Source organism: Stegostoma tigrinum, chromosome 38 (assembly GCF_030684315.1).
Source record: "Stegostoma tigrinum isolate sSteTig4 chromosome 38, sSteTig4.hap1, whole genome shotgun sequence".
In the NCBI taxonomy this organism is placed as follows: domain Eukaryota; kingdom Metazoa; phylum Chordata; class Chondrichthyes; order Orectolobiformes; family Stegostomatidae; genus Stegostoma; species Stegostoma tigrinum.
The window spans coordinates 6799430-6820356 of NC_081391.1; the positions used below are offsets into that span (position 1 = coordinate 6799430).

Here is a 20927-nt window from a genome sequence, read left to right on the forward strand (position 1 = left end):
CTGCTCTGCAAGTGAAATCTCAGAATGGGTTTGACGGCTTGGAACTCATACCCCACATTTGCTGATATAACTAAGTTTCCTGTCTTGAGACTTTTTTCTGTTATTGTCTTTGCGTTTGTTTGTATTCTTTCATGAACCACAGCTAACCGAACTCATGACTGAAACTATAACAAAATCCTTTTAAAGCAGGATTATTTTTTCCATTAAAGTGGACCGGCTGGAGATTGATGTTAAGCAAAATGCAGTACGTGAAGGATAATCATTCTTAAAAGGAGACTAGAAGTTGAAGCTTTTTCTCTTGCAGTCATCATAACTGCAACACGACAAACAAACATGAATGAAGAAGCGACACCACTTTATACTAAGGGTGCTGATAGGTTGGGCCATATCTGTCATGGAGGTGCATCAAGGACAGTTGGTTAATCTAAAACAAAGAACTGCTTTTACTGGAGATATGAAACAAACAAAAACAAATTGCTGGAGAAAGTCAGAAGATCCGGCAGCATCTGTGCCGGAATAGCAGTTAATATTTTGAGTGCAGTGACCCTTGTTCATAATAGTTAAATGTCAGTCTTAATTCTCAGATTAAGCAGGTAGTTGCTGATTGGTCAGGGCATGGCCATGGTGACGCAGCACATGCAGTGGTTTAATGGCCCCTTTTCTGAAGGGATACAATGTTTATACAGATTCCTTCTGTTGACATAAAAATTTGTCTTGAGTATTAATATGTTAGGGTTCTAATGCATATAAATACATGACATTGCAGGCCTGGCTGATCATCTTAGATCATTTAAATTGGTTGAGCACGTGCTGTCTGAAAATGAGCAATTCGTTAGTGCATGTGGCAGCTTAGAATATCCAGAGTAGCCATACTTTGTGTGAAATAAGTTTTGAAACTTACGCATACACATTCTGTTACTTCCACTGTGTTCATCCCTCTGTCCTTCATATGTCAAATAAACTTTGATTGCCAATTACTTTCATTTGAAGAAATACATCCGTTTTCCAACCTGGGATGCTCAAAAATAGGGCCACTTATTTATTTCCCTACCTACTCCCGTTTTGGGTGCACCAGGGCCAGTTTTATTGCACTAGTTGAGGTTAACTGACTTGCCTCGGAATAAAATACAGTAATGCTGGGAATCTGAAAGAAAAACAGAACAGGCTGGAGAATCTCCACAGACTAGGCAGCACCTGTAGAGAGAGAAACAACTATCCTTTCAGGTCCAACTCAGAGTGGTAAGGGCGTGGAACGCCCTGCCTGCCAATGCAGTTAGCTCAGCTGCATTAGGGGCATTTAAACAGCCCTTGGATAAGCATATGGATAGTGATGGGATAGTGTTGGGGGAGGGGCTTAGATTAGTTCACCGGTTGGCACAACATCGAGGGCCGAAGGGCCTGTTCTGCACTGTATTGTTCTATGTTCTCTGACTCTTAATGGAACTGCACTGTAAATGCAACAGACACCAGATTCCTGGAGCTGTGTGCCTGACTGGTATTTTTGTGCAACCTTTCAGTCTTTACCTGTTAATTCACTATCGGCGTTGATTTTTTTTCCTTTTTGCAAAAACAGTTAGTGCTAGAAGTAGTAATCAGGGTAGAGCTTGGTAACAATGTTATCTTCCAGTTATACCTTGCTATATTTCCATGTATGTTCTGCTGGCTTGTTCCATTTATCGTGATCATGGGCAGAGTTTGGTGTTTGTATTTCAAAGTAGGTTTTACAGAAACAGTGAATGCATTTACTTTCTGTCCTTTGCCCTGCTGGTTTACCCCCCACCCCAAAAAAAAAGGAAGTTGATCTTTGTGTTGTGTGCTGCTGCTGTCTGGACTTGTAGAATGGTATAGGTGTTTTCTTCCTACCCTGTGATCCGTCACATCTCCCAAATGCCTCATGTGATATCGGGAATGATGAGTAGATGGTAGGGAGAAATTGTAAAATTGAGCATGTGCTCTCATGCTTTGTATTTGCCTTTAGCTTTTTGGAAAGCAAAACATTTTATTGGTGATTTCCTTTCATTTGCTCACAAAAATATCCCTATATTTCGATGTATTTTAACAGTAAATTTTAAATGGTATTCGGTGTGAAAACTGTTCACTGGATGTTAATCGTGCGAAAATGTTTTGACTCAGTTTAAAATTAGGATTGACTGAGACCAACACTTGTGGTTTGAATTATTTTGGTCTCTTTCTATCTCTGACTACAGCTGATTTTATTTGTGTCCAGTTTGCTGATCTAGAACCAGGCCTGGTTTGTGCAAGATCAGAGGATATTTTTATAGAGTCAGAGTCATACAGCACAGAAACAGATCTTTTGATCCGACTCGTCCATGCTGAACATAATCCCGAACTAAACTTGTCCAACCTGCCTGCTCTTGGCCAATATCCCTCCAGACGTTTCCTATTCATATATCCAAACCATTTAAGTTGGTCTTGGTTCAAAAATGGGGTTTCTGCCAGTGGCTACCTGGTAAATAGAGTAGAAAAACTGGATTTTCATTAGAATGTGGAGTGGTCTTTTTTTTTTATTTGATATGATCTCTCCTAATTCCTTTTTCCTATGACTTCCTCCCACTTTGAGCATGGATTCAATGCCCATTTTGCTTTTAAAATGATTGAAAGAGATTGTGTTGAAACAGCTCACAGTGAGGTTGAAAGGCTTTGTGGTTTTGGTAGAGCAAATTTTATATTTAACAGAAAGCAACTCTGAAGTAGGTGTGATCTAAGTATATAGTGCTCTGGTCAAACTTTCCCTTTGTATTTATTGTCTGGTTCTGGTTGCTGAGTTGTAAGTGATTCAGATGCTGGAGGTGGCCACACAAAGAGGCACCAGCATGGTCCTGGCTGAATTATCAATGGGTAGAGTTTGTCTCAGTTGCCTCCTTTCAAATCCATGATATGCAATGTGTGATAGCCTGCAAGATATTGCAAACCTTATAAACTAGAGCAACGTGGACTACTATTTCAAACTATGGTATGACTACTAATACAGTGGACTAGAAGGCCAGACAGTCTGAGGGTCAAATTAAGGGTTGAAATGAGGAAGTTCTTCTCAAAGTGATTGATGCGTAGGAGGATTCTCTAGGCAGCTTAATGGAACCAAAACCCCCTGCATGATTGAAGAGACTAGATGCAATGTTGAGAGACTAATTCATCTCTCATTGTGTGGAGAGATGCCTTTCTCTCCTTCCCTACCATCATGTAGATTGTGGAAAGTTTATTGTAATCTGCGCCCCTCAAATTACTGACTCTGTAGACTTCCACAGGTGCTGACTCCTGTATGTTTGGCCTTGAGGTTTATTTAAGGCAATACATTCCAAAGCTAGAATTCATTTTACAAAAAGAGGGCAGGAGACAATTTTTAAAACCGCACTTCTTTGAGAAGAATTTAACTGTTTAAACTTCATTATTGAGCTTATCAAAATGACAGCAGTCTTTGCTGTTTCCTACTTAAAAGCAGCTGGGCGGAAATGCTAGATCTGTGATCACTTCTGCAAAAAGTGAAGGTTAAAATGGAGAACTTTCACAAAGCACGGAATAAGTTTACTGTTTGGCAGTTGTAGCTGGGAGCACTAACTGTGTCTATCCTCTTTCTCTCTGACAGTACTGCAGCTGAAGCTTCAACAACGGCGGACCCGGGAGGAGCTGGCCAGCCAGGGAATCATGCCACGTAAGTAATATCACTTAGAACACCATGTCACAACTGGAGATAGGTCAGTGTACTGTGCTTAAATGAAGGCTGTTATAAGCCTTTTGTGACTAGATTGTGTGTGCATATTCTTAAGCTGGTTGTATCTTTTTCTTTTCCACTGCACACTCACCTTGTTATCTCAATCTTAAGTCTACCAAGCCATACTCTTTGAACTATTAAGAGAAAGCTCATCTTTCTCCTTGTAACGGAAATTTGGTTTGATTTCTCGAGGGGTAACGATGGTGGTGAAGAGGCTAATCTGATCTCCAGTTTGGCACTGCGTAGAAACTACATGCGAGTTCTCATGGTATTTAGCCTTCCCTTTGCGTTAGAGCAAGAAACTCTCAGGCCTCACAATGAAAGACTGTTTGACTCAAATAGTTCTTCCTCCTTTGTTAGAGAGGAGGTTTCCTGAGATGCACAAGCATGTGCAGACTTAGTGGCCACATCTCCTGAGTAAGTATCACAGCAATGGAATGGACAGCGATCTTCCCGGCAGCATTTTAATTTCTGGGGTCTGTGGTTGTGTTTTATCGCGGGAGCTTTCCAGGCACCAGAAGATAAGGTCTTCTTACCAGGTTGGACTGTTTCAAGTTGGAGCAGCACAGAGTTTACCAAGGCTTGGTACAAATGGGCTGCGATTTTAACGAGTTCCTAGAACTCTTGTTGACTACGTCCTTATTTTTGTGCATTCCCATTCATCATTGTTGATTACATAGGCATGGCTTAACTGAAGCCCAAGTTTAAACTGCTCATTCTAGTTTTTAAATCCCTCCATGGCCTTACCCTTCCCTGTATTTGTAACTTACTCAACTCCTAAAATCCACTGGGATCACTGCTCTTGTGCAAACCTTGCCTTTGTATGTCCCCAATAGTAATGATTTCACTGATGGTAGTGCCTTCAAAACTGTTGAGGTGTCTTGCTCTGCAATTTACTCCTGAAGTCTTTGCTGTCTTGTTAAGATGTTCCTTAAAATTAAGCACTGACCTTGTGTTCATCTCACCTAATATGTGGCTTAGTGTCAGGTTATGTTTTATGACTCCTATCTAAACTGTTTTAAGGCATTTTATTATAAGTTGTTAAACTCCAGCAGTACTTCTACGCATCAGAGAGAAATCATTTCCTTTCACAGTTTAGTGCTACGCATAGCCAAGAAGTACTTTTGAATGATAATTATTGCTGTAATGTTGGGAAATTGGGCAAGAGTTCCTGAAGCTTGCCTCTGGTTCGCTTGTTAGTGTTCTCCAGCCGATGTTTTAAGTGTGTTGCTTCCGCTGATGAGAGCTTGGACGTTCCACTCTGGCAAACACAAGCTCCATTTGTGTGGCACTCTCAGGTATTTTTCTTGAAGACTGCAGCTGTTTCCTTACCTGATGGATGCACGTGTGCACGTGCATATGCGTGCACTGTAATTAATTGGGTGATGAAGTTCTTCAGTAGAAAGAGCCTTATTTTGTTAAACACACCTTACAAGGGATCAGATTAGATTTATTAGTTTGAGCTTTAATTATAGAATCGTAGAATCCCGACAGTGTGGAAGTAGGCCGTTCAGCTGATCAAATCCATACTGACCTGCCAAAGAGTATCGCAACCAGAGCCACCCCCTGCCCTATCACTGTAACCCTGCATTTCACATGGCTCAGCCACCGAGTCTGTGCATCTCTGAACGCTATTGATAATTCACCTTGTTCAGCCCACTTAACCTACACCTCTTTGAGCTGAAGGTAACGAGCTAAGATCCTGAGTAGTTTTGATAAGATAGATGTTGGAGAATGTAGAACTAAAAGTGCCTTTTGAAAAATAAATGATCATTCAAGACAGTGATGAGGAGAAATTTTTTTTCATGGAGGGTTGAGAGGTTTTGGAGTTGTCTTCAAATGAGGTAGATGCAGAGCCTCAATGGCAGAGCTTCTTGATGAATGCGAATTTGGGCGGTGGTGGTGAAAGACTATCGGGAGTGGTGATAAAATAGAGTAAGCAAATCACTGAGTCTGCTCTAATGTTCAATAAGTTTAAGAGGCTGAGTGGCCTCCCACTCCTCCCATGTTGTATGCATGTCAGGTGATAAGAGTGCTGAAATGATCCCAGATAACACCTGTTATAACAGTAGACTGTGCAGCTGCCTACAGCTTATTTCACTAGAAGCAAAAAGATGGAGAGGTGATCTACTAGGAGTCTTTATCATTATGAAGGGATTTGATAAAGTAGATGCAGAGATGTTTTCCTGTTTCATGAGTCTGGGGTGGAGGAGCAATACAGAAAACCCAGCAATTCATTTAAGAACCAAGGCGAGACCTCTTTATCCAGAGTGTGGTTAGAATGCCATACTTGCTGCCCCCAAGGAGTGATTGGGGTGAACGTTGATAGTGTGGTTAAGAAGCAGCTGACTGAGGGAGAAGGGAAGAAAAGGTTATCCTGATTTGCTCCAAGAGTTGTTGTTAGTGCCACTCAAGATCTGTTGGCCTTATTGGGCTGGTTCTGTGCTGTAATTACCATGCATTTCTCTTCTTGTCCTGCAATTAGTAATTGAAGGGTAGCTTTTTTTTTGTATTGTAACCCAGAGCTGGCTAATTGTGGAGAAAGAAGCAGCTGACACGTGTAAACTTGTAGAATTCTGGCCTCTCCACTGATTTCAGTGAGATGGTCTTGTCTGTAGCATGGCTTGAGCCAGTGCTAATGAGGAAACCCATTGTGACAGGACTTGGTTGGAAAATTAATTTGCTCAATTCGTATTTTCAAAAAATAGGATTTTGCAAATATTATGTGATTTTGTGCTGGCAGGGATCCTTCGAATAAAATCTATGACCCCTTCGCTTGTCACGCCTGTCACTAAATACTCTAGCAATTGTCAGAAGACTCAGCGGTAGAGTGGGGAAAACCACCATCTGGGTTGCTGCAAAACCAAATTGAATTACACCGTTCCGAAGCAGCTTCAAAGATTCAGTGAAATGTTGAAATGTCAATGTTCTCATTTGGCATGCTTCCAGACCATCTGAGTTTCTGCATTATTTTATTTTTGTTCCAAATTTCCATCTGTAGAATTCTGCTTTTATTTCAGTTAAGCAGTTCATTGTGACAGAACAATATTTTATAGAGCTTTGTAGATGCAAGGTTTGATTCCTGAAAGTTGGAAATGCTTTAGAGAGCAGTTTCCTGAGTCACCTTGAGGCCTGTTAGTAATAGTCTCAGCCAGTGAAAGGGTAATCAGTTCCTGCTTGTGAATTTAAAACACAAACTTGACTGGCCCAGTGGCGTTTTCTTAACCCGTTGTTGTCTCCCTCCTTGATTCAGATGGATGTTTAAGATTACAAGGAACGGAAGGGTGACCTGGAAAAGCGTTGTCCTTCAGTCAATATTTTCAACAAAAGCTTAAGGCAAAATGGCTGCTGCGCTTAATCTTTGTAACTTTAACTGCAATTTGAAGCAAGTCATTTTTCATGACATGGAGTGGGATATTTTTGAGTTACAACAAGATGGCATATCGAGTCTTTTCATTCCTTTAAAAGCTGAGGTACCAAGCTAGTTGCAGCAGGCTGTACCCAGGCGTTGCTCTCAATGGTATCTGGGATGGAACTGGTGAATATTTTTGAAGCTATTTATCTTGGTTACAGGATAAGGAAAGGAGGTAGAATCGGAGGTTTAGATAAAGCATTTCTACAATGATGTTAGGCAAGTACATGAGTAGGAAATGGTTGGAGGGATATGGACCAGGAGTAGGCAGGTGGGACTAGTTTGGTTTGGGATAATGTTCAGCAAGGACTGGTTGGACCTAAGTGCCTGTGTCTGTGCTCTGATTCAGTCAAAAAGTAGCAATGCCACACAGCAAAATAACTCGGTCTTCCAGCATCTGATTCCTCTCCCATATAGGTTTTTATAGTCTACAGTTTTCTAAAGGCCTATGCTCTGTGCCATGACACACTTATCAGTCATACCCTGCATAAGAACAGTAATAGGCCCAGTTGGTAATGCACTCACCTGAGTTAGAAACCTGCGGGGTTCAGATACCGGAGCAGTTAATTTTTGGATGAGGTTTTAAATTGAAATCTCTTCTGTTCTCTCGGGTGGGTGTGACAAATCCCAAAGCATAATATTGAAAGAGACCAGGGGAGCTATCCCCTGATGTTCATTATTAATAGCTCAATCAACAGCACAAAAACAGATTCACTGATTATTATCATATTGCCCTCTGAGAGCATGCTATGAGCAAACTGCCTACTGTAGTTCCTACGTTACGTTTTGTGGTTACAATTCAAGTACTTAATAAACAGTTAAATGCTCTGAAGTACCCGATGTATGTGGAAAAATTGAATAGAAATACTAACCTATGTCCATAAGTTGTGATATGTGCCGATTAGTAGGATTTGTTGTTTCTCTCCGAAAAAAGCTTATTTTCGGGACTGATTCCGCATTCAGGATATTTAATCAAAGCAGAAATAGTAACAACAAAATAGAGTCATCACCAAAAGCCAGCCAGCAGCACTGGCAGACAGACAATGGTTATATGTAATACATGTAACTCCCATTGCTTTCGGCATTGGCTTCTGCAGCCACTAATTCCTCCAACATCTGTGTTTCATGGCCATTTTTGTTCTAAAGACTTTAAAATTTGATTCATTCTTGAGGTTGCAACGTAGTTAAGAAAGAGCTTTAAAGACACAGCAATACCAGTTATATGATGGATGGCAGTTCTAATGGGGTGGGCAGGGAGCTAGAAGGGACAAAGACTAAACGCGGTGGCATGGCTGTGATGTTATCTATCCTGATTTAGAAATGAAGGCTGTAACATTGAGACCCAGTAACTGGTCTGGAAATAAACTTCAACAAAATATGTTCAGACCTCTGTTCCACAGATCTGTTACTCTATTTAACGTAATGCTAGCTGTAAGGTTATTTACCTTTAAGGTTGTATTCTCAGATTTGTCATTACCCTGCCAAGAGTGAACCTGGTTTATTCTTGAGTAAGAGCGTTGTGCAGGAAAATACTGGACTTACAGAAAGGAATTTCATTTGTTTAGGAGAAAATGAGGGCATTCAAAGTAAAGTTGCGTTTCTTGGTTTTGTTTTTACAATAGAGAAATCACAATGCTAGATCTGTGCATAATGTAGATGATAAAACATTGGTGCAGAAGCAGCCCATTGAGTCTTCTCTGCCAAACTGAGAGTATGGCTGGTCATGCTAAACTCCAAACTCTTGCCTTTTCCCCCATCACTGCCTTACTGATGAAAAATATTCCATGTTTCTTTTGGTTTAAAGGGCAGTTGAAGCAGATCTATAGTGTCGCTATATCTTTGAGACAGATTCATTGCATTAGATTGTCTCCAAATTTTATGAAGCCTGTCTTTGTGCTTCATGTGTTCATCAGCCCTACTGGGAGAATGCCATTGTGTTGGAGTCGTTGTCTCTGTTGCAGTGTTAACAAGGACATGCCCACTCTCGGGTCTATACTAATAAGTGTGACATGATTCAGATTTCTTCAAGTACCCTGGCTGTCATCTATTTCTCACCAACATCACCAGAAACAGATTTTAAAAATTTAATCTTTGGGATGTTAGTTTCACTGGCAAGGCCAGCATTTGTTAGTCATCCCTTAAACTAGCGGCTTACTAGTTTTGAGAAGCAATAAAAGACAATAGTTAACCAGACGTGTTTATACAACAATTTGTGATTGCTTTCTTGTAGATCTTGAAACTGACTAACTTTCAATTCCACATTTCAATATTGTAGTTCAAATTACATTTCGCAATCTGTTGTTATGGGATTTGAACCTGTGTCCCCAGCACCTTTAGCTTTGGACTCTGGGTTAGTCCAGTGACGACATTGCTGCACCACGATCTCCCCCCAATCCCCATAGTCAGTGCAGTTTGTTCAGCAATGACTATGGTTTAAGAAATAATATTTATTTTAACTCATGAGATGTCCTTTGTGAAAGCATGTTCTTTTCTCCCAGTAGCTCTTGTCATGGGGATGGGGCTTCTGCAGAAATTGATCACACTACTCCTGGACCAGAATGGAAGATTCAGCAAATGCTGTTCCTCTTAATCTATGCATCCTGCATGACGACCTGTTCCTGTGCAGTTCTACCATCCGTCCTGTAGCCTGAACACTCCGTCACAGACAATCCCTGACTGTGAGAACTAAGCGTTGTGCAGGAAAATACTGGACTTACAGAAAGAAATTCCATTTGTTTAGGAGAAAATGAGGGCATTCAAAGTAAAGTTGAGTTTCTTGGTTTTGTTTTTACAATAGAGAAATCACAAAGCTGGATCTGTGCATAATGTAGATGATAAAACATTGGTGCAGAAGCAGCCCATTGAGTCTTCTCTGCCAAACTGAGAGTATGGCTGGTCATGCTAAACTCCAAACTCTTGCCTTTCCCCCATCATTGCCTTACTGATGAAAAATATGTCTGTCTCAGCCTTGAATATTCTTTGTTTCAGCCTTGACAGCCCTCAGCGGTAAAGAATTCCACAGATTCAGAACCCTCTCAGAAGAAATTCCTTCTCATTCCTGTCTTAAGGAAGTGTCCCTTGACTCTGAGTGTATTCCCTCTATTTCTAGATTCTCCCACTAGAAAAAAAAATCCTTCCATAACTACCTTGTCAAGCTCCCTCAGAATCCTGTATATTTCAATAGGATCTCCTGTAATTCTTATAAGCTCCAATGAGTACAAGCTCATGTACACAACCTCTCCACGGGCGAAAAATCCATCCATGCCCTGAATTGACCAAGTGAACTTTGCCTAGATGGCTTCCAATACCAGGGTATTTTTCCTTCTAAATAAGTGATGCAAACTTTCTTCAGTATTCTCGGTGTAGGCTGATTAGTACCTTGTATAGTTTTAGCAAGACTTCCCTATTTTGTACTTCACTCACTTTTGGAATAGAAGTCAGCATTCTGTTTGACTTCCCTAATTGCCTGCTGAACCCTTGTCAAACTTGCTGATAATACATTCACTTCCATCATCAAGATATATTGTGAATAAATATGGATCAGCATTGAAGCCTGTACCACTCCTCTAGTTACAGGTTTCCACCCTGAAAACGTCCTTTTTATCTCAACTGTGTGTTATTACTGGGTCAATTGTTTATCCATGCTAATATACTACTCCCAACATCCTCAGCTCTTATTAAGCTATGTTATGTGCGGTGTCTTATCAAACTCCATTTGGGAATCCAAATGTATCTTGCTTCTTCGCCCCCCACCCCCCCCTTATCTGTGCTGCTTGTTACCTATTTTGGAGAATTCTAATAAATTTGTCAGGTCTAACGTCCCCTTCGTGCAGCCATGCTGTTTCTGCTTGATAGTATATTACTAAATGCTCTGTTATCGAATCTAGTATTTTCCCAATGACATGTTAAGTCAACCAGTTTATAATTAATGTTTATTTGAGCTCTTTGTTTTGAGCAAGAATGTAAAATTGGGCCTTTTCCCAAATTCTTTACTGTCCTGGGATGCAATCCATCAGGTTCACGGGGTAAAACATCCTTTAGTTTCATGATTTTGCCTGGTACTTTTTTATTCTAGTGATAGCTGTTTAATTCCTTCTCTCTACCAAATTCCTTGGTACTTTATTTTTGAGATGCTGTTAGTGTCCTCTGCTGTGATCCTGTGCTGTTTCCTGGTTCCCCTGTATTATTTCTCCAGCCTCATTTTCAAAGGGGCCTGTATTCACTTTGGTGCCACGCTTCCTTTTCATTTATTAAAAGATGGTCTTTGTCTGTTTCTGTGCTACTTGCTAGATCATCCTCAGTTTATTTCCTCCCTGTATTAGTTTTTTGGTTGTGTCCTTTTGGACTTTAAAACTATCCCAGTCTTCTGGCTTATCACAAATCTTTGTATCTTATCACAAATGTTGTAAACTTTTTCTTTCAATCTGACACTGTCCTTAACTTGGTTAGCCATGGTCGGGTTATCCTCCTAGAATCCTGGAATATATTCTTGTGCATCAGACTATTTTCTTTAAGCTCATCATTGTACCTGAACCATGTTTTCTCCTTCCGCAGTCCACTTTCACCAACACTGCACTCATCCTGACGCAATTGCCTTCAAGTTTAGCACAGTTGTTTCTGACCCAAGGTTCTCCCCCTCCAACTGAACACTCAATTCTTACCCTTTCTGGTCACTGTTTCTGAGGGGATCTTTTACTCCTGAATCATTTATTAAAACTGCCACATTGTGCATTATGGCTCTAGGCACTCCTAACTTCACTTGTTGACAGGATTTGAACCTGCCTGGAGCAACTCACCAGTCAGCCAAGACTACATGTTGCAAAAAATCATCTTTTATACTGTTACCACATCATCTAATGGTGTCCTGTGAAGAATTGAAATAAAACCTGTTAAAGCTTTCTGAAGTTTAAAAATTGTAATTCAGCATATTGAAGGCTGGTAAATACCTGAATCAAGGCAGCTGTCTAATGGTGTGACTGTTTGTATAAATCAAAAATTTCTAAAATAGCTGTGAGTGCCAAAATGTAATGAGATATGAAATAATTATAAAAGCCAGTTTTACTACCTCCTGGATACTATGTGTATAAAGGAGAAATCAGGTTCTTTAGGCTGTGCTAGCATAAATGTTAGTTAGGATTGAATTTCAGGAAGGTTTATGCCCCTTCCTGAAAGATCTCTGGTGAAACCAAGCAGCAAAGTGTCGAGATTAATGTAACCTGATCCCAATTGCCTCGCTGAAGACATTATTTTGTGTGTGTAACCTGCCCAATGATATGCTGATGTGGTTTTGGGATTGGAGAGTGGAAAATATGTACCATATTGATTGTATATTTAAGTAGGTTTTGTTTTCTGGCCATACCTCAAACTTGATTACTCACCAAGATAAGAAAATTCAAGCTATCGACACTAATTTGAATTAGAATCTTGCTTTGAAAATGAGAGAGCCTATATGTGAAATATCTATTGGGTAGATTTTCATCTGATTGTCTCATCCTGTAAGTCAAATTCTTGTAATTGCTCAGGTGAGCAGGCTGTTTGCCAGTGTCACTCCCGATCACAAGGATTTGATAGTGATGTTTGTTTAATCTAATCCTCAATACTGCTGTTGATGCTGCTTGGCCTTGAACTAATGGTTCCATGCTATTGTGTTGAGAGAAAGATTGCTGCATGGGATATCATGGCTGTAAGGCTGTTTCTACACTTGTAATGTGACACTAATAATGGAATACAGCTTTGGTTTAAAAAAAACTGACGTCCGAACTTAGCAACATGTTCCCAGAAGAGTGATGTGACGCAGCATAAAGCTATCTGAAATGTACATCTGGAACTAACTCAGCATAATCACATTTAGACTTTTAACCTGCTTTTGCAAGCAGCCAAAGGTTTTGCACATTAGTGATTGGATATGTTGCCTGGTATGATACGGACTTGGGGGGGATCGGTGGTGGGGAGAGAGAGAGAAAGATACAATGAAGCTATCTGCCTGAACTGACATTCAGAGCTGATGCACACGCGTGCGTGGCAGGTGAGTTAATGCCTCTCATGAAACTGGAAAGTGCTTCAAAAATTATTTCCATATTAAAGGTGAGACCATTTCTCAACACAAATTTCCATGGCTCCTTTGACAACCCAACACAGCAGTGTCAAACACTAGAATGATACCAGGGCACTAAGGGTTACAGTGTGAAGGCAGGTTGAATAAATCTGATTGCATGACTAGGAGTTATATTCCATAATGTTTAAAAGGCTAAGCACGGTTGAAGAATTCAGTCGGGTAGCCTCACACAAGTACGGTCCAAAACAAGGAAACAGTCTTAGAATTGAGTCAGACTATTCAGGGATGAAATCAGGAAGAATGTTTGTTTTCCTCTCGGTATAGTTAGTAGAAATGTGAAATTCTCTTCCTCAAAAGTTTGTGGTTACTGAGTCAGATGCATCCTGTGAATGAATTTAAACAAAATTTCAAGACCGATGGGAAAAGTTTTACTAGATAAAGGAGATGTTGAAGAGAAATGCTAGATGGAGCTGAGCTTAGAACAGCAATGATCTAATAGAATGATGGAAGAGACTCAAGGGGCTTAGAATTAACTATGCTTTCTACAGTTTCATGTAGGAAATGATCCCTCAAACAATTGAGGCAATTTCATTTATATCCTTTTAAGGAAGGAATCCTGTCTTTTCTCATTCTGACCTTCAGCCTTATACCAGAATTACTGACTACTCCTCCACTGTCAGTGTGACCAGGTATGGGCAGAAGATTGCAGCCTTGCTGGTGACTTTTGCATCCCAAAGAAGGTTTCTAAATGAGCAGATGACCTGTATTTGTGATGTCCTGTTAAGGGATAAATGTTTCTCAGGGCATTGAGAATACCCTGCTCTTAATCAAATAGTGCGCTATGCTGTGGAACCATTTTATCTACTTGGTGCAACAGCTTTAAAGCCTCATCTGAGCTATAATACCATATTTGTGAAGTACTCATTCAATGCCGGTCTAAAATTGTGATTGATTGCAGCTTTCCTTCAGCACACATCAAATCATAGAATCAATACAGAGTGGAGGCAGGCCATTTAGCCCATCAAGTCAATACTGACCCCTCCTAACAGCATCCCACCCAGACCCACCGTCCTACTTTAACCCTGTAACCCTGTGTTTTCCATGGCTAAGCCACCTAGCCTGCACATCCTTGGACACTGTAGGCAATTCAGCATGGTCAGCCTACCATGGATTGCAGCAGTCTGAGAAGGCAGTTTGTCACCTAGGGATGGGCAGAAAATGCTGGCTCACCCAGCACAACTCTGATCCCCTGCAGGGAAAGCCAAAAAAAATTGTTGAGCACTGGGACATCCTAAGACCAGGCCATGTGCAGTGCTGCTGAGGCGTAGACAGTGTAAGTACAGTGGTCAGTTATGCGTGCAGCAAGTTCTCTCAGTTAGCTGGGTGATAATGACCAGCTAATCTGTTTCTATTTGTAGAGAGGTGGGTTGTCTAGGACAGTTCCATTGCCTTTCTTTGACTTAGTATGATTGTCCGAAATGTCCACTGAGGAGGCCAAATGGTCTTGCATTGGTGATTGTTCAGTTCAAACCATGGTACGATTGTCCTAGGTCAGGGTTTGAGCCCACAGTTGCCTGACTGGACCAAGACCAGCGTGTGTTCCAAACAAGCAAACTCTTGGAGTCCTTGAACCTACCATGTTCATAAGACATAGCTTCAACTTCATCTTCCTGTCTAGCCCTCTCCATTACCTTTTGAGCCTGTTGTTAATGAAAAATCTATTTGTCTCTGTCTTAAAAATGTTTGGTGACCCTGCTGCCACAATTCTCATGAATTCCACACCCTTACAGAGCAAATGTCTCCTTCTTTGTGTTAAATATAAAGATCCTTTTTCTTAAAATGGTATCCCTTAGCTCTCGCTTCTCCTGCAAAGGGGAAATATTCTTCGAGCATCTACCCTGCCAGAGTATTTGAGAGTTTAGCTCAGGTCTTCTAGAGGGTAAATGTCAAGATTTTGCAATGAATCTTTTTTTTTTTAAACACCCCCCCCCCCCCCCCCCCCCCCCCCCCCCGGATTTAGCCTCAAATGAGAGTGCCTGATCTCTGGGTGACAGGGTGATGATGAGGTTAGATGAAAGCTGAGTAAGTGGAAGAATGGAGGCCAAGTCAATGTTTACTGCTTTCAGCATTTTTCAGTTAGTACACAGTCTAACTGGGAGCTTGTAGCAGGCCACATGAATGCCCCTTTGATCTGGGTTTGATGTATCATTTGAGATAGGAAGCCAAATACTTTGTTGAATGGGAAGAGAAGGAAAGATTACTTCATTTGCAGAAAAGTTTTTAAAACTAAATTATTTGATAATTTTAGTCACTTGCTGCAGAAACCCATGTGTGGTGAATCAATGCAAAACCAGCAGTGTTTCAGTAGTGTTTTGTAATTGTTTGCAGCGACCTTCATTAATAAATCACATTGCAACTAACTTTTTCTCTTGCAGCTATCCGATCTCTATGTCACAGTTCACCCACCTAACTGTTGCTTTAGATAACAAGGTGTAGAGCTGGATGAACACAGCAGGCCAAGCAGCATCAGAGGAACAGGAAAGCTGATGTTTCAGGCCTAGACTCCTCTTCAGAAATGGGGAGGTGGAAAGGGATTCTGAAATAAATAGGGAGACAGGTGGAGGCAGGTAGAAGATGGATAGAGGAGACAAACAGGTCAAAGAGGTGGAGATGGAGCCAGTAAAGGTGAGTGTAGGTGGGGAGTTATGGAGGGGATAGGTCAGCTGTGCTCGTCCAGCTCTACACCTTGTTATCTCAGATTCTCCAGCATCTGCAGTTCCTACTATCTCTGAAACATAGCTGTCATGTTAGCTGTGATGATACTACACTTAAGGCAGTCAGGCTGTGGAGAAGAAAGTAGCTCAATTTTCAGGCTATGGTTAGGAATCATTGCAATGCTAAATCTTCGGGGTGCCTCTACAGTTTGCATGGAGTGTAACCCTGAATATCAGTGGCAGTTTTTGGAGAAATGGGATGAATGACACTTAATATTTGCGCAGTTGGTATGGTTGGAGTTCCTTCTTGCTTCGAACATGCCTTACATTGATTGCCTACCACCACCCTTTCTCCTCCCCATCATCCATCCACTTCAAACACAAGCTTGTAACATGAGAAATTAGGAAACCAAAGTTCAGCCGTTCAAAGACACCATCAAATAATCCCCTTTGTTCTGAATAGCATGAATTGAATTCAGCTTTTTGCACTCTAATTCTGGTTCCTTGCCCATCAATGATTTTGGCCATTCTTCCTTTGGCAACTTGTGCTTTCAGTTGTCTTGATCCCAGTCTGCAATTTCCTCCTTAAACCCATCTTGTCGTCTCTCCACATAAAATACAGTTCTAGATCTATCTGTTTGAAGCTCTTATTCACTGGCCCTGACATCTTTTTCTGTGTCTTGATGTCAGAAATGCTTTTATCACTATCTCTCCCCCCTGACCCCCTCTCCCTCTCCTCCTCTCTTTGTCCCCCCCATTTAGACACCTTGGGAGGTTTTGCTACATGAAAGCAAGTTGGTGTTGTGTTGGGGAGAGCAGTATGTGATTCAGGTGAAAAAATTGATAAGTTGAAAACTTTTGGATTTTACATTGGTGTGGCTGCTCAGAAAGCTGCAGCAGAAACCCTGGATTCCGAAGACTGGTTACAATGATTATTGATGTACAATTGATATCCACAATGATTAATGATAATGGAGCAATACATTGCCCAAATTGAAGAGTTTGCTTAGGATGAGCAGGTTTATCTCAAACTAAGATGGGCAGTGGAGAAGATTTGGTTTGAAAAGTATATTGAGTAATTCGAAGCATTATTGATTGGATTGCTGTAATCTCTAAAACAATATTAAAAGTTATGTAGGCAGAATAATTGAGGAAGTTCAAACAATGGGCGTTAGCAATGTGGTTCACTACAATATCCCAAAAGCTGTTGAGGCATGGCAAATGTAATTATATTCTCTGGTTTCTTTAAGCTATGATCCCTATGGTCCTACTGCATGCTGAACTATTCCTGACGTGATTGTTGTCAGAACTTACGTCACTGGTTTCCATTGGGCTTCCGACCCTCGAGGATTGTTTGAAGTTTGTAGGAATGAAAGGTGATAGACTCAGCAGATAAACTTGATAAGATGTTTCCAAGCCTTTCGATTTTTAATAGATATGAAAGCAATTGAGTTCAATAAATCTGACATAGTCACATTCTGGAGACCTGCAGGGCTCCACTGATGTTTGTTTTGGATCTTCAGTTATGTACCTTTCTGCTTTAATTGCAATTGGATCAATGATTAAAGCAATGTTGCTTGTAGAATAGAGGTTTGAGTCCTGTTTCCAGTTTCTGAAAATCCTGTTTTGCGTTTGATTTTTGTATGCTGGATAGAAGGTTTGTTCAGCATTGTGACATTGCTTGTGTAAGGATCATGAGTTGCAACAGATTAGCTGTGGGGACATGACCAAGACTTTCAATTTGTGGTATTGCATGCATGCGTTTTAAGTGTTACTAAACATATTGAGATGGCTTTACTAGTGGAAATGGAAATTAAAGCATAGAATGAGGCTGATTTTTTTTTTCATTCACCAGTCAGGTAGTTCCCATTTGTTTCTGGTTGCTTTGTGTTTCATTTTCTCTTCCAACTCTGGACTCCCTGTCTCCCTCAGGATTGATCCCCTGCTTAGTGAATCTTATGCAAAAACCTGTAATGCCTACGTTGAACCTCATTCTTCCCCTCTCTCTGTAACAACTGCTGGAAGTTAGAATTCCTTGACCAAGCTTTCCATCTCCAAATCTTAGTCCTGATATAACTCAGTATATTGAGTTTTGTGTAAACAAAAACAGAAATGTACGGAAAAGCTTAGCAGATCTGGCAGTATCTGTGGAGAGAAATTGGAGTTAACATGAACTGACTCTGTCTGGGAAGGGTCACTCGACCCTTAGACGTTAACCCTGATTTCTCTGTACAGATGCAGCCAGACCTGCTGAGTTTTATCAGCAATTTGTTTTTGTTTCTGATGTGTAGCACCTGTAGTTCTTTCGGTTTTGATTTTTGTCTGGTTCTGTTTCTTTGAAGTGTCATGAGGCATTTCACCTTTATTAGAAAAACAGACTGTTTCTGCTCTTTAACTGGCTGCTTACCTGTTAGCTTTTTGTGCAGAATGACATGTTTGTGCTTTTTGTGCAAGAGGTTCTGATTCTCCACGGAGTCTGAAATATTGAAGGGCAGGTTAGCGTGTGTTCCCCTCCTGCTCCATTTGACAAGGCCTTTGTTACCTGAACAACGGTAAAACCCCCTCAAGACCCCGGAACTATTACAGCATCTTGAGGTTCACTTCTGTGGTAAGAGAATCAGATGTGGGTTCTGACTGATGGAGCTGTGTGTTATAATCTTCACATAAAAGCAACTGTACACTTTAAATGGGGAAAACGTGAACTGTAAACATCCTGTATCAATTGACAAGATACAAAAAACTAATCAGCAAAATTGAAGAATAGAACCCCCATCAGCAATCAGTAGCTGACCTGACTGCAGCCAGCACCCACCCCCCTACACAGTCCCGATAAGAAGAATGGGGATGGGAGAAGATTCACCTGCATCAGGGAATGGGAGTTGATCAAAGTTAGAATCTGGGAAAGGATTGGTTTGAGAATTTGATGTGACAAAGAGAAGGCAAAGAAATATCTGTATCAATTGGAATACTGCAAGTGCTGACTACTTGGAGTTTTCTGGCACCTCATTCTTGTGTACTTGCTCTTCCTGTTAGTTCTGCAGCTAATTTTGGGCAGTTTCCATAGTTACAGAAATGTGAAATACTTGACTCCTGCATAAAACTTGGTGTGAAAGAGAACATTGAAAAGGTTGGGGGGTGGGGGGCGCGGTGGTGTTGCTACCAGCATTATCAGTCAAATACTTAAATATTGATGCATCCTTAGTTAATATCTCACTTGAAACAATTTGCTATTAGTGTACTAATGGATTCATTATTTTTAACACATCCTCCACTGTTTCACCAGTGCCAAATGGATGAGCATGCTATTTAGAAACGTAAAATAGATCCTCAGTAGATCCATTGGGTAATTCTCTCCATCTTTGCTCAAGACGTTTTACTCAATTAATGTTGCACTTTGCAGAATGAACACTTTTTTTATAGATTGGGTTATGTCTGTGAAATGCTCGATCTTCCTGACAATGTTACTGTGCCACAGTAACAAAAATCTCGGGCAGACTAATGGTGATGTGGCTTGACAGCATTGGATAGTTCTTACAAAATATTAATGTTTGAAGTAAATTAGTGAACAATGTCCTGGTCACTACTGCATCAATTCCTCCCAAATGGACAAACATCATTTTGGAATCATAAAGAAATGTATAGGTAAGTGCTTAACAGACCCTCTGCTTCGATGAAGATTAATTTCCAGGGCTGGTAGCTAGTTTTGATGCTGGTTGCCTTGTTTATCTGGTTAGATAAAACAATGGTTCTGTGGTTTGAAAAAATAATGTTAACATTCTGAAAACACCAGTCTATCAGAATTTTGAGTCTTACACAGACCAATTTCTGACGTCTGTTTACTTTTGAAATTTTGAATTGTGTAATAGACTGAGTTTTTTTTATAAAAATGACCCAACCCAAGTTGTTTCCTGATTCTGTAACCTTTGCATATTCATGGTAAGTGCATTAATATGTGTGGAAGATACAGGTTCTCACCACAATAGACCATGGACTGAGGGTTGACAGAGCTGATCCAGATCTGCAGGGCCTGGAATCTTGCCATGTGGTCTGAAATGGAAATCTCTGTCCCAGTGTATCCATAGTTAATGAGCTGTCTTGAAGATGGGCTAATAGTTTATACTAAAGATATGTTTTCTTTGGCTTCTCCTTGTGGCTCTTTTAGGGAGCCTGGGATTTGTCCCAATGGGTTCTCTAGCATAATGGTGAGTACTAATTGTTGCAAGCGTCCTTGTCTCCCTGGCCTCCTTTCCTTTCTTCACTCGCTCTCTGGTGAAACTGTTCATGTTTGTGGTGAGCTGCTTGTGTTAATTTTGTAGTTACTGTTTGTGGTGTTGTGTAGATGGAGTTGAGATCAAGTGTTAGCTTCAGGTGGACTGGTTTGTGTCACAGAAATAACAGGGCCAGGGTGTATTGAAGCAATCCAGTCGCCGTTTTGCACATGTGTTCTGCCTCTGCCTGCTTCCATTATGATTGTTGTGCCCTAGGATTCCTTACAGTTCATGTTTTCTTTCAGCAGTGGGCACACTGTAATGAGTTAATATAGCAGTTTATATAACAGTTCCCATTACAGATGTCATGAGAAAATGTGAGGGAGATGCAACAGTAAATGTGTTGAATTAATCACTTCAGACATGCTGTGGTAGACAACTTGGGGCTGTTCATTTTGTGGCAGTAAGTTTACTACTTCTGTCCATTTTTGTTTCTGTGTGCTTAATTCATTCTGTCCAATCAGAGCCTTTATCTTGTCTGACAAATAATGTGACTGCAATGAGTAAAAACAGATATGGAAGCAACATCTGAAATCGTAGAGTCTTACTTCTCTTTTTAAATGTTTGCTTGACAGAAAAGGCCTCTGGTACTGCTGAGAAAAAGCAACAAGTTGTCAAAACTTTTCCTCTTGTACTCTAGGGGACAGGCAAATGAGTACCAAACTTCAAAGAAAACAGTAGGGTGTAATAATGGTAAATTTCAAGGGAAACCATGTGGTCTGGATAAGAAGCATGGGGCTGATTGGTT

The 20927-nt window shown here is 40.7% G+C and overlaps 1 protein-coding gene across 3 annotated transcripts in view; it reads left to right on the forward strand.

Annotated features, from left to right (window-relative positions):
• Positions 1–20927, forward strand: part of LOC125447057 (myocardin-related transcription factor A-like) — a 169384-nt gene that overhangs the window by 79832 nt on the left and 68625 nt on the right. For all 3 annotated transcript variants that reach the window (XM_048521126.2, XM_048521128.2, XM_048521127.2), the window contains one exon: positions 3605–3670. In XM_048521126.2, coding sequence (XP_048377083.1) covers positions 3605–3670 — 66 coding nt within the window. The remainder of the gene's footprint in view (positions 1–3604; positions 3671–20927) is intronic.